The sequence below is a fragment of the Fulmarus glacialis genome, unplaced genomic scaffold (assembly GCF_000690835.1).
Source record: "Fulmarus glacialis isolate BGI_N327 unplaced genomic scaffold, ASM69083v1 scaffold1078, whole genome shotgun sequence".
NCBI classification, from domain to species: domain Eukaryota; kingdom Metazoa; phylum Chordata; class Aves; order Procellariiformes; family Procellariidae; genus Fulmarus; species Fulmarus glacialis.
The window spans coordinates 4,809-16,461 of record NW_009226133.1 but is presented as its reverse complement, the minus strand read 5'-3'; the positions used below and the strand labels follow the sequence as shown (position 1 = coordinate 16,461).

At 40.9% G+C, this 11,653-nt stretch overlaps 2 protein-coding genes across 2 annotated transcripts in view; both read left to right on the top strand.

Annotated features, from left to right (window-relative positions):
- TMEFF1 (transmembrane protein with EGF-like and two follistatin-like domains 1) overlaps positions 1-8,140 on the top strand; it is a gene marked incomplete at its 5' end in the record, with an annotated part of 50,499 nt that extends 42,359 nt beyond the window's left edge. Inside the window, 3 exons of the mRNA XM_009582693.1 lie at positions 821-944; positions 5,073-5,231; positions 6,916-8,140. Coding sequence (XP_009580988.1) covers positions 821-944; positions 5,073-5,231; positions 6,916-7,000 — 368 coding nt within the window. The remainder of the gene's footprint in view (positions 1-820; positions 945-5,072; positions 5,232-6,915) is intronic.
- Positions 8,141-8,647: 507 nt separating this feature from the next.
- LOC104080332 (muscle-related coiled-coil protein-like) lies at positions 8,648-9,122 on the top strand. The gene has a single exon (XM_009582691.1). It carries the CDS (start codon positions 8,658-8,660, stop codon positions 9,120-9,122), a length of 465 nt encoding a protein of 154 aa, XP_009580986.1. The 5' UTR covers positions 8,648-8,657.
- Positions 9,123-11,653: the final 2,531 nt, after the last annotated feature.

Sequence of the window (11,653 nt, the reverse complement as noted above, 5' to 3'; positions counted from 1 at the left end):
GCCGCGGGGGGGGGGAGTGAGTGAGCGGCTGCGTGGTATTTGGCTGCCGGCCAGGTTAAACCATGACACCACTGCCAGCCTACTCGCTGAGGGGAAGCAGAGTGGGAAGCAGAGAAAGCCTTGATGCTGTGCAAGCACCCTTCAGCAACAGCCGAAACACTGGTGTGTTATCAGCACTGTTTCAGCCAGAAATCTAAAACACAGCACCATACGGGCTGCTATGAAGAAAGTTAACTCCATCCCAGCCAGACCCAGTGCACTTCCCAAAGGAATAGGTATTTTAAGCTCATGGAAAGTTCCCTTTCCACAAAAGTGTTTCTCTGACGAAGACTGCATTGTAATGTGGTTGATTTCAGCTATAAGACCAGTGCTACCAGTCAGATCAGGGCTTTATCGAGCTGTTTTCTACCCAGTAATCATAAAATGTGGTTTAGCTTCTTCCTAACCCTTCAGGTTTTTCTCCTCTGTTTAGACATGGGAGAGAGCTCTCTGTATCTATGTATTAGCTCTTTGCCCCAATGCCACTGCAAAACTGTTGATGATCTTCCTGCATTGGCTTGTTTCTGTCACGAATGCTTTTCTCCTTTCAAGAAACCTGACATAAGAAGCATATTTAGATGTCTCTGAGGATCATTTTTCAGTGTAATACATCCTGGCAAACCTCTGTAGGTGTCTCTGAAACTTCACCCTTAAGCCTTTGCTTTACTATTCTGTATTCCTTTAATCACTGCAAGTTTTTAAGAGTATGCTATTCTTGGTTGAGGTTTTTCATAAATATCATACAGCCATGTATAATTGTTTATGTATATTTCTTTTTAAGACGCCAGTGATCAAAGAGAAGACATTTACATTGGAAACCACATACCTTGCTCAGAAAGCTTCAATGGCTACTGTATACATGGAAAATGTGAATTCATTTATTCCACTCAGAAGGCTTCCTGCCGGTAAGTCCTGCATGCCTTCAAAATGTGCTTGAAATTGCTGTAAAGCTTAATCGAAATGCTCTCTAGACATAATTACAGCATGTATCAGTTTGCAGTTATCTAAGTGACGGCACAGGAGCCTGTGCTGTGGGCAGCACCCAGCTGCTCCAGTCGTGCGGGAGATAGTTCTCAGAGGAGAGGCTCGGTCAGACACGTAGTTCAGAAGCTAAGTCCCTCTGAAGACTGTGGCCTCACTGTTGTCTCCTTATTTTCAGCTGCTAAATCCTATCTAGAGGAAAAAAATCCACAAAAAACCTGCCTTTGCCTTCTCTGTATGACTCTCTTTCCCCATTGACCTCTCAGTCTGTTCTTATGCTATCTACACATTTTATTGCTCTTGTCATAAACTCTCTCTAGAGTACCAATATCTTATTTTTAACATTTATTGCCCTTTTTCACAGTAATAGGCTTCATCTAGAGAGTATAAAATTGCAAAATATTCTTTAGCCTACATTTTTTGTCTACAGGATAATCTAGCAGCTCAGTAGACTCAGTATTAAGCCACTCAGTGTTTCCCAGGAAATCTGAATGTTCCATTTTATTTCCCTAGCTCCCAGATAATTTTTTCTTTACATTTCACCAACTAAATTCTGTCCCTTTGTTTTCTTTAAAAAATAAAATTAATTTAAAAAGTTGTTTATAGAAAAAGGCCACTTCTTCTTAATAACATGGAGTGCCCTACTTATTAGGAGGTTTCACTCCTGAACTTTTATCTTGTAGGCTTGTACTTTCGGATTAAGGTGGTTGAAGATGCTATAACTCTCTGCTTTCCTTTGCTTTGGAAACTTCAGCTGTAAGTCCATTAGATACTATCACATTTTCTCCCTTGATCTTTATCGATCGAGGATATTTAGGGGTTTTTCCACTGCCAAGATTTAAGGGTTTCCAGACAGACCAGGGAGCAGAAAGCCCAAAAGCCCAACCAAAAAGTATGGTTGTCAACTTAAGCATTTGAAAGCTTATGTTATTCCTTTTCCCATCTAAGACCCTTTCTTGTTTATTTTCAGCTTTCCAATAGGACTTGTTTGTTTTTCTCTTTTCTTTGGCTAGAACCAAGAGAGCTCAACATGGCTTTGCTTCTCTTGGAAAACTGGGTGCATCCCCAACATCATCTTGATGGGCATTAGGCAGCACTATCTGATTACGGTATTCTTTTGATCTAGAGCTGCGTTCAACACAATTTCTGATGGATTTGTCCTCAAAATATTCAAAGTAGAGGTATTTCAAGGAAAACATTCCTGGCTGAATGAACTGATTTTTTTATTTCTCAGAATTTTCTTCTGGATGGCGCTAATCATATAGTAATTTATTTATGATTCAATTACTGTTCAATCATTTAAATATTTATTATTACTCTAATAATTACTGGTAGGCAATGTTTTGGTGAATTTTATTAATGTACTGTCCCTTTAAATTCTATTTTAGAATTACTTTTACTATTGCTGCCTTAAATTATTTATTTAAACAGCCTGAACAATATCTCAGCACTGGACCTAGCACAACAAACCTCACATGGTTCCAGTCAAGAATTTCTGACTCTCAGTTCTTAACCCTAAGTATCAGATCTCCTTTGGATTTTTCTTGGCTGTTTAAATACTGATAGTCTTGTACTTTATGCGTGTTTCCTACTGGAGCAGAGTTATTAAGGAAACGAATGATATCAGACAGCGATCTTCTACCAAAGAAAAAAATTCTCTCTTTCTCTGGCAAGGAAAATATAATGATGAATGCTAGGGGCAGATTGTTATTTTCTAATGCTTTGCATTCTCATACACATCTAGCATATACATTGTTTAATTTGGTCCTCATTTCCTGGTAGTGATATATGTGAGGTATCAAATGACCTACAAAACTGCAGAAAATACCTGCGCAGAGCAAATTCTGACTTTCGCTTTCACTCGGGGCAATGAATCTCCTTGCTTATTGTACAGCAGCCCTCCAGGACTGCCAGCAGGCAGGTGGGAGGAAAGTTTTGTCGTAGTCAATTGCATAATATTTAGTTTAGCGGCCTTTGCACAGCTGGGATCTGCACAATCTCCTGCTGCCCACCTTGTGCAGTGCAATTGTGCCCTGTCCTTGTGGCAGGCTGCATCAAGGAGGCACAGTTCAACCCTTTGCAAAGAAATCTAAACTTCTTTACACTAGTTCAATTAATTGATTGATCAGCATATTTTGATAAATCCATGCTGACCTCTATTTATCTTGCTATTATATTAATGCTATATTATCTTGCTATATATTAATGCAGCACAATGCTGTAAAATCTGTTCTACTAGTTTAAAGTAGCTTAAATTAGTGCCTAGTACTTCATCCCACCACCAATATAGTTCTTAACACAAGCACTTCTTCTTTGCAGGAATTCAATACTCCTGAATCTCCATTCAGTATTTCTCAGAAATAACTTCCTGTCACTTCAGAGTTTCTGAGGAAACATCTTTGAATTACTTGTTTTGTTTTGAATTGTTTTGCTTCCTCTGCTTTAAAGCAATTCTCACATTGATCACACTTTGACTGTTATCTTCTTTAGTGAAAACAAAAGCAAAGTAACAAATAAGAATTCAGTCCTCTTCACTAGCAAGGAGCCCTCTTTGTAATTGTTTCTTTTTGCATGACTACCAACATGTTCCCCATGCTCTTCCTTCTTGTATGCTAATACATGTTTCTCTTGATTCCCTTCCTAGCCATTATTGAACTTACTTACAGTACATGGGGACTTTTCTTTAACAACTCTGCTTTTACTGGAACTTGTTTCATGCCTGAACCAAAACTCCTTACACAGCAGCTCACGGCTGGAGAAAGTAGAGTCACAAGATTATGAACATGTAAACCCCAACTGTTATCCCTGCATGCAAAGGCGGATTAGGAGTTGCATTAGCAGTTGTAGGAAGGTCTGGAGTAATTATTTCATTCCTCCAAACAGAATTAATTCCTACCCTAGCACAAAGCTTTTGGATGGATGAGACTGACCCTGTGTTGCATTCAGGCTTATCTGATCCAGTTTTCAAAAGGATTGTTTCTCTGCCTGTGTGTGAGTAATTCTTCTCCAGCTTTCTACTATAGCACTGGAGGCCAATTGTGTGATTCAGTTGCCCTTAATGATGCATTCACATCACTTGGTTTTAAAGGATAGCTGTACAAGAAACTTGCTTAGGGATGCAAGTGGTGGCCTTTGATTCTGCAGACTCCAGCTCAGTGTCTTGGGTGGCTCTTGCCTTTCCTTGTTGTGCTTCAGCCTCTCTTGCCTTGCAACATGAATTCCTCCAGACCATGTTTCCATTGCCACCTTCACCACTGGCCCGTCTCGCATTCCCTGAACATGTGTCGCTGGTCAGGAGCAGCCCCTGCTGAGTTTCTCATTGAGCTAACTGCTGCTTTGCTCAGGCAAGGTACCATTTAGAGCAGCCGCTTCTCGGCTGTCTCCAGCCCTTTCTCCCCAACCCCTGGCCGATTTTTATGGATTCTTCCATGAACTCTCACTTGAAGAGTTGTGGGCCATTGGGTTTTCTAACCCGACCTCTGTCAAGTTTTGGTTTGGTGACAAGGCAGGAGGGGGTTTGATGCTGGTCTTATCCAATAGGTTTTGCAGGATTCCACTTCTGTAGGCTGCAGCTTGAAAAGGGATCTTCTTTTCCCCCATTTTTCAAAGTTTCTTTTCTTCTTTGTCACTCCTCTCCCATATTGACATTGCAGCTGAATGAGCATGCTCACTTTGTTTTTCATGAGCATGCTGCTTTGTGTTTCATTTAGCCTTGTCTACTTGTTTCACCTAGTTGCTTTATTCTTCCTAAATATTGCCCCAATTTAATAATGACCCCACATATTTCTTTTGCTAAATCAGGGCCTTCACCACGCTGGTGTGTTTTCAGAGGGCCACTAGTAACCTTATCCAGCGAAGAGAAGATATCTGCTCTATCTCTTCTCTTGCCACAAAAAAGCAAACCATTCCCCAACCCAAGCGTTACCACACCTCTGCCTTCTCACCAGTTCTTTCTCAGCTGGAGTTACCCTGGACTCCTTATTTCATCTGCAAAATGTCTGGGCAAAGATGTCAAATTACAGATTCCATGAAATATTCCTTTTCTTTTTCAGGTGTGAATCAGGATATACTGGACAGCACTGTGAAAAGACAGACTTTAGTATTCTTTATGTTGTCCCAAGTAGACAAAAGCTTACGCATGTCCTTATTGCAGCAATAATTGGAGCTGTACAGATTGCCATTATAGTTGCAATTGTCATGTGCATAACAAGGTAGGTAAAGCCAAAAACAGTGAAAAATTATACATTGTATGGATATACTTTTCCTGTATTTATTTATTTGACCCCCAAAATTTTATGGGCTTTAACATATATCCTAAAATACCCACATAAAAAATACCTAATGACTGAAGCGGAAGGATTATGTAACGTCCTATCGCCTTTTTTTTTTTTGGTCACAAAACATGCATTTGTTTAAATTCACGAACCACCAGTAACTGCTCTGAATCTCCAGACCAAATACCCAGCAGAACAGATCAGCCTTAAAACACATCCAAAAGGTCAGCTACTGTGTTAGACCTTCACTGGAGTTATTCAAGCATTGCTGATATCTTATAGAAGCTATGATCCCCCGTCCTGCCCAGTGAAACCAGAGAGGTTGACAAGATGTTCCCTGCAGTACCACAGTAAATGGTGTTACACAGAGAGAGAAGTATCCCACACACCGTACATGCTTTCTGAAAATTAATGTGCGGCTAGTCCCATTATTAGGCACTCTCCATGGGAACCTATTTTATGAAATGTGGAGACGCACAAGCACAGAGTTCAAGTTTCTGGGTGGTCTCAGACTCTCACCCTGTATGAAAACTGAGCTGAGAGGCATGGATTCTTTATGATGACAAGGGATTCATTTTGCTCATCAAGGACTTGAACCCAATGAGCACTGAGGGCTCTGGGATAGATTAAATGAAGCATTTAAGTCCTACACTTGGGCATCCATGCCACGCTTTGCCTTTTCCTCCTCAACTCGTCCTTCACTTTTTCAGCTCCAGTTGCATCGGGCCATAAAACGTTCTGCTACTGCGTTAGCGCATGGCTTCCCAAACTCAGTGATGTAGAGTGACATCCCTATGAACGAACAATATAGGCCTTCTTCCCTATCTCTCTTGTAAGGTTCAACATAGCAGGTATAAGGACACCTAACACTAAGAGAGTTATTTGGCTCATGCAATTTTATGTCATCCCTTTTTTACTCAACACCCTGCTGGCCAAAGCAGTGGCGTGGCAGGCAGTGGGTCAGCAGCACTCCTCCTTCAGCCTCCCCACAACCGTTCCCCAGCTCACAGTCTCCTGGGGACAGTCTGTCTTGCTGCATCCCAGCAGGACTGCTCCATCGTGCGTTGCCTGCTGTCTGATGGGCTGAGTAAGCCCCGTCGCCTTCAGAATTGCTGGCTTTTGTGAACCCTTTCTTAGTTGTATGTCCATCCCCAAGAAAGGGATCGCCTGAGTCACCCCACAGAGAGTCCTGGGTGGGCTCTGTCTCAGGGGCTGCTGCAAGCAGCCGGGCACCTGGAGGTCCAGCACTTCAAAAGGCTGATTGATCCAGTCTTACCATCCACTGGATTTTAAGTATGAAATATGTATAAAGTAAAGCCAATGCAATTATTCACCATGGTACGTGTTTTGCTGGATCAAGGCTGAAGGATGTAGCACCTTGCTGGTTTCAGTCTCAAGTTCAAGCAGAGCTCCCTTCTGAGTGACCTGGGGTCCCTCGGACATCCCCAGGCGACAGTCCGGTACCAAACAGCAGGAGCGTCCCCCCAGTCAGCACAGCTCATAGACTCCTTGCTATTGTTAAGTACAGAAAATTAAGTCAGTATGTTATTGCTACGCTTAATTTATGCGGCATATATAAAATCAGCCCTCCTTTTTCTTTCTCTCTCTCTTTTTTTAACAGAAAATGCCCCAAAAACAATAGAGGACGTCGGCAGAAGCAAAACCTAGGCCATTTTACTTCAGATACGTCATCCAGAATGGTTTAACTTAGTGATTTTTATACCTACATTGACCATGTGGTGTACATTTTTATTATATCTTTTTTTAAAAAATGGAAATATTTATTTCAGAGGCCTTATTTTTGAACATTTTTAGTGTAACAATGTTGGTCTGTATTCTGAAAGCATCAGCTCTAACAGCTATGGACTGTTTTAGTACCTTTACTTTTACGTTTTTGAATACAGTAGTTCATTTTCTGTATCTGTATCACATGGTTATATAATAGACTTGTGCTTTATCCATGGAATGTAATATTTTTGGGAACACAGATTTATTCCACCAATGGTTGTAGATTTAAAAAAAAAACAACAAACCAACAAAAAAGCCCACATTACCTAGCAAACAAGGCATGAACTAAAGGTAAAAATGTTTACAGCTTACTTTTCTTATGAGAAACTAGAAAACACTGTGTTTAAATACCGTAGATATTTAAATGTTTTTGGAAGTTAGTAACTGATTTTTTAGACACTGCCTATCGCATGAACTGTGAAGCTGTGTGCTGTGTGTAGTTGTAACATATTTATAAAACGTGTGGGCTGGGTCTAAGCACTGCCATCTTCATAAATAATTCCAACAATTTATTTTTAAAGAGGAAAATTATAAATTTCGTAATTTGGGAAGTTACCTGGTAGAGCAGATGGCACAGGTCCAAAAGAAGTAGATCTTAGTAGATTTAGGTATTGTAAAAATTGGTGTTGAAAAATTGAACACAAATAATTGGAATAAAGCCTACTTTATCACTGTTAAAGCTGTTTTAATACTTCTTAAACTTTTTTAAAGAAAATACATGTTTTAACACCTACAATACAGATTGTATAGTGTTTGTGATTAAAATAAAAACAAATAATAAAAGTGAATGAATTACTAGTGCTCTTGTATAGAGTATTTTCAAGAGCTAAGGAAGTCCATCCAAATTAGTCTGCTGGTCATAGTTATATTAATAGACTGTTAGTTGTCGTTTGAAAGATCCCAAGATAAAGTGTGAATAGGGTGTGTTCAGCTGTTTTAACATGTAGTTTAGGCTTTCAAAATTTTGCATGTAGGATTTAATAATTTGTTCAATAAAAAAAAATGCTTTCAACATTTTGAACTGGAAAAGCATGTCACAATACAACGTTTTCACTATATTGCCTCTGGCTTAGCGTGTTTATTTGTTACCCCATGTGGTAATTGCAGCAGGCTGAAGACCTGAAGTTGTTTTGCTGGAAAAAAACAACCGTGTTAATTTTCCTGACTGCTCTTTGAATTCCCTTGGAGGAAAGCACTCCAGTAACACGAAAACAAAAGTAGATCATTAAAAATATGCAAGTTTGCTTTCCTGCTTAATTAGTAAGTTACTTAACTTTCCTGGATTAACACTAATAACTTCACCAGTACAGAAGCGTGACCCTTTAAACGTATGTTCCTTTCCAGACATTGCTTCCTAATTTTAGGGGTTTCATGTTGCTGAAAGTATCCAAACAATCATGTGTGGATATTTTGTAGTCAGAAGTATTTGACCAAGCTCCAGGAGCGGCGTTTCACGCCCTACTTTGAGCATCGCCGGAGCCAGCTGTCGCCCTGGCTCCCTGCAGCAGCGCCAGAATCGTTCTGGCAGGATCACCGAAACTTCGCCTCCCGCCGACCCGGCCGAAGGCAGGCAAAATGGATCGCCGTGAAATCTCCTCGGAGGCTGACAAAACCCACCAAAATCGTCTCTCCAGCGTCACCGAGGAGGAAGAAGAACAAGATGCAGCTTACACGATTGTGACGGTCCTGGACAAAGTGGCCAACATTGTGGACAGCGTGCAGGCGAGCCAGAAAAGGATAGAGGAGAGGCACAGGGAGATGGAAAATGCCATCAAGACCATACAGATTGACATTTTAAAGCTTGCCCAGGCTCACGGCAATACAGGCTACACGGTGAACAAGTTACTGGAGAAAACCCGCAAAGTCAGCTCCACCGTGAAGGAGGTGCGGGCACGCGTGGAGAGGCAGAGCGCCAGCGTGCGGAAGGTGGAAGCCAAACAAGAGGACATGCTGAGGAAAAACAAATTCCGGGTCGTAATCTATCAGGTAACCGCGAGCCTAATTTCTTGTAGCGCTGTCATTGTGCCACCTTCTTGGTAGCCGCTGGTAGGCATTGGTTAATGCACCAAAAAGACGCAGTCTATCCAACATGAGAGCTATTTTATGCTTTCTTTAACATTGAGTTGTGCTCCTCAGTGCCTTTCAGCATGAACCTACTGACGGCAGCACACGCGGTCTATTATTAGTGTTGGTAGGTTTCTGAGCCAGTCGTGTAAGATTAACTGCAGATCAGCAAGGATTATTTGTTACCTCTCCGAAAGGTAATATGAGGCAGGCTCTGTAAATCTTGTCATACAAACCATGCCTGACATTCATCCCTGTGATTTTTTTCACCGTATTAAGTAGAAGTCCAAATAGCAAAAGTGTTTGCAGGCTCCCTGGAACACAGACTTTCTTCTAACACTAATTTCAAAACATATGGTTGATTTAGCTTGCAGCGTTACCCAGGCTTTCGTGCTGCTGACAAATTGGGGCTTTTTTCATTGTCTCAGTCTGTAGCAGTATATGCACAAACTAAAGCTCAGACCCAGAAACCCTTCGTGACAGCAGACAGTACCTTGCATGCTCTACTTTGGAAATGGTTTAACCTGGCACTGTTCTTCCAAACATATTGGGCAAGCAAATCATACGTTTTCGTTCATTGACCTCATTGTAGGATGTTCATTGTTCTTATAAATCATTGGATTTGAACAGAAGTTTCATGAAATGGCATGGTCTCACCTACACTCACACAAGTAGACAGTGCAGGCAGTTCATGGGGTCTGTCACTTGCTAGCGAGTGCTGTGAAACCCATTTGTTTAATGGCCTGATCCTGCCATTTGCTGAAACTTCCCAGTTCCCCAAGCCAATAGAAAGTAAGTGTTTAATCTTTTGCCAGAAGCATAGTTTCTCCTTCATACCAGTGAGTCCCCAAAGCTTCTTTCAAATGAGTCGCATTCATCATTAGGCGTTCTTGAAGATACCAGCCCTCGTGAGTAACACAATGCGCCCCCATCGCCCAGCCTTACGCCCTGGTCTTGCATCTGTTCGTACATAAATAACATTACTTGCAATGAATGGAACCCTGTGTTTCACTGAGTCTATTCACCACTGTATATAGCTGACAAATTCTTATGCATAATCTAGCTTTCTTAACTACTTCATTTTCTACTACTGGGAAGAAATGGCTAAAGAAAAAATAATAAAAGATGAAGGTAAGAAATATTACCTCTTTAACGTAATGTTAGTACCATATGCAGCCTACCAAATTGTGCCTCCCAGATTTTCTGACTGAATGACTTACTATGGATGTTCAGGTGAAAGCATGGCACAATTTGGCCTATTATTACAATTATTGCAAGCTGCACCATCAAGACGGAACAGAAAAGAGGCACTTTTGCTTTTTCCTTGCAAATAATTTCCCAGCTAAAAGTAATAAATATCTCTGATTTGGTTAATGCCATAATGCCATTTCATTGATGGGCCTTTACCATAATGTTTGCAGCAGAATCAATGCTTTGAAAATGTTTGTTCTTAAAACAGTATTCATTACATAATGTAAATTTTTCTCCTAGCAAGACATGAGTTATCACTTATTTAAAAATATAGCACAATATTGTGGAAATTGATTTACACACAGCTATAAAGAACAGCTGTTGCTATTTTCAGATATTTCATACAAAAGGTGTCTCTCACGATGCGTACTTTCTCTAAGAATCACCTTCAGTAGGAGTTTCTGAACTCTCTGCTGGTTTTGCCGGACAAGAATGACCTGCACCCTGTTCTGTATGTTTAATTCTTAGGCAGTACTTTTCAGGAGGGGAAGCCACTTTTCATTGGTGTCTTTCTAGCTTCCTCTTCCTATGGTAGTTGAGAACTGCCAGCCTTTTGTAAGGTAGATGGAAGAACCTTTTCCCTCATGCACAGAAGAGGAGCAGATATGCTGATCCTCTAGGATCCGACATTTAACACTTTTCTGGAGGAGGAGAACTGCATTGCTCCACAAAAACTGGAACATGCTAGGTAGCCAAGAGTGTGCTGAAGCTTTAAGGCACAGGTACACTCGTGAAAGTCTCTTTCCCACAAGTGCAGTGATTTTCACACTGTTGATTTACACCAGTGTAGGCATACTGCTGGAGTGCCAAGACCTGAATGACTGAAGCTTGGCTATGATGAGTGGGAGTCTGTTAATAGCTACAGAATCAGCATACTCCCTTCACTATATTTTACAAATAGGTATAACCAAGTTGTTTACTTGGTGGTTGTGAGTGACAGCTCATCTGTAGTGAGATTTTTTTCTGATGAGCCATTTGGGACATTGTGATGGAGCCAATGACCTGTGTATAGCCAGCGTTGAATGCCTACGTGGGTGAGCACACGTGGGTTTTAGTTTTAACTTTTGCCAGAACATCGGCATATGAGGAAAAGGGAAACACCAATTAAATCCTAAAGATTTTCTTTCAAGCAGATAGCTTTGATCTTATCATTGATAGAAGGAGTAGGCAGATTGAAAAGGATCATTGGCTGGAAGAGATTGTCCCAAGTGAGCTCAGCCATGAGAGTTGGCAATATCCTCGCATTAAAAAGAGAC

Excerpts from the sequence above, each read along its gene's own strand:
- LOC104080332 (XM_009582691.1), top strand. The coding sequence starts at position 8,658 with ATGGATCGCCGTGAAATCTCCTCGGAGGCTGACAAAACCCACCAAAAT.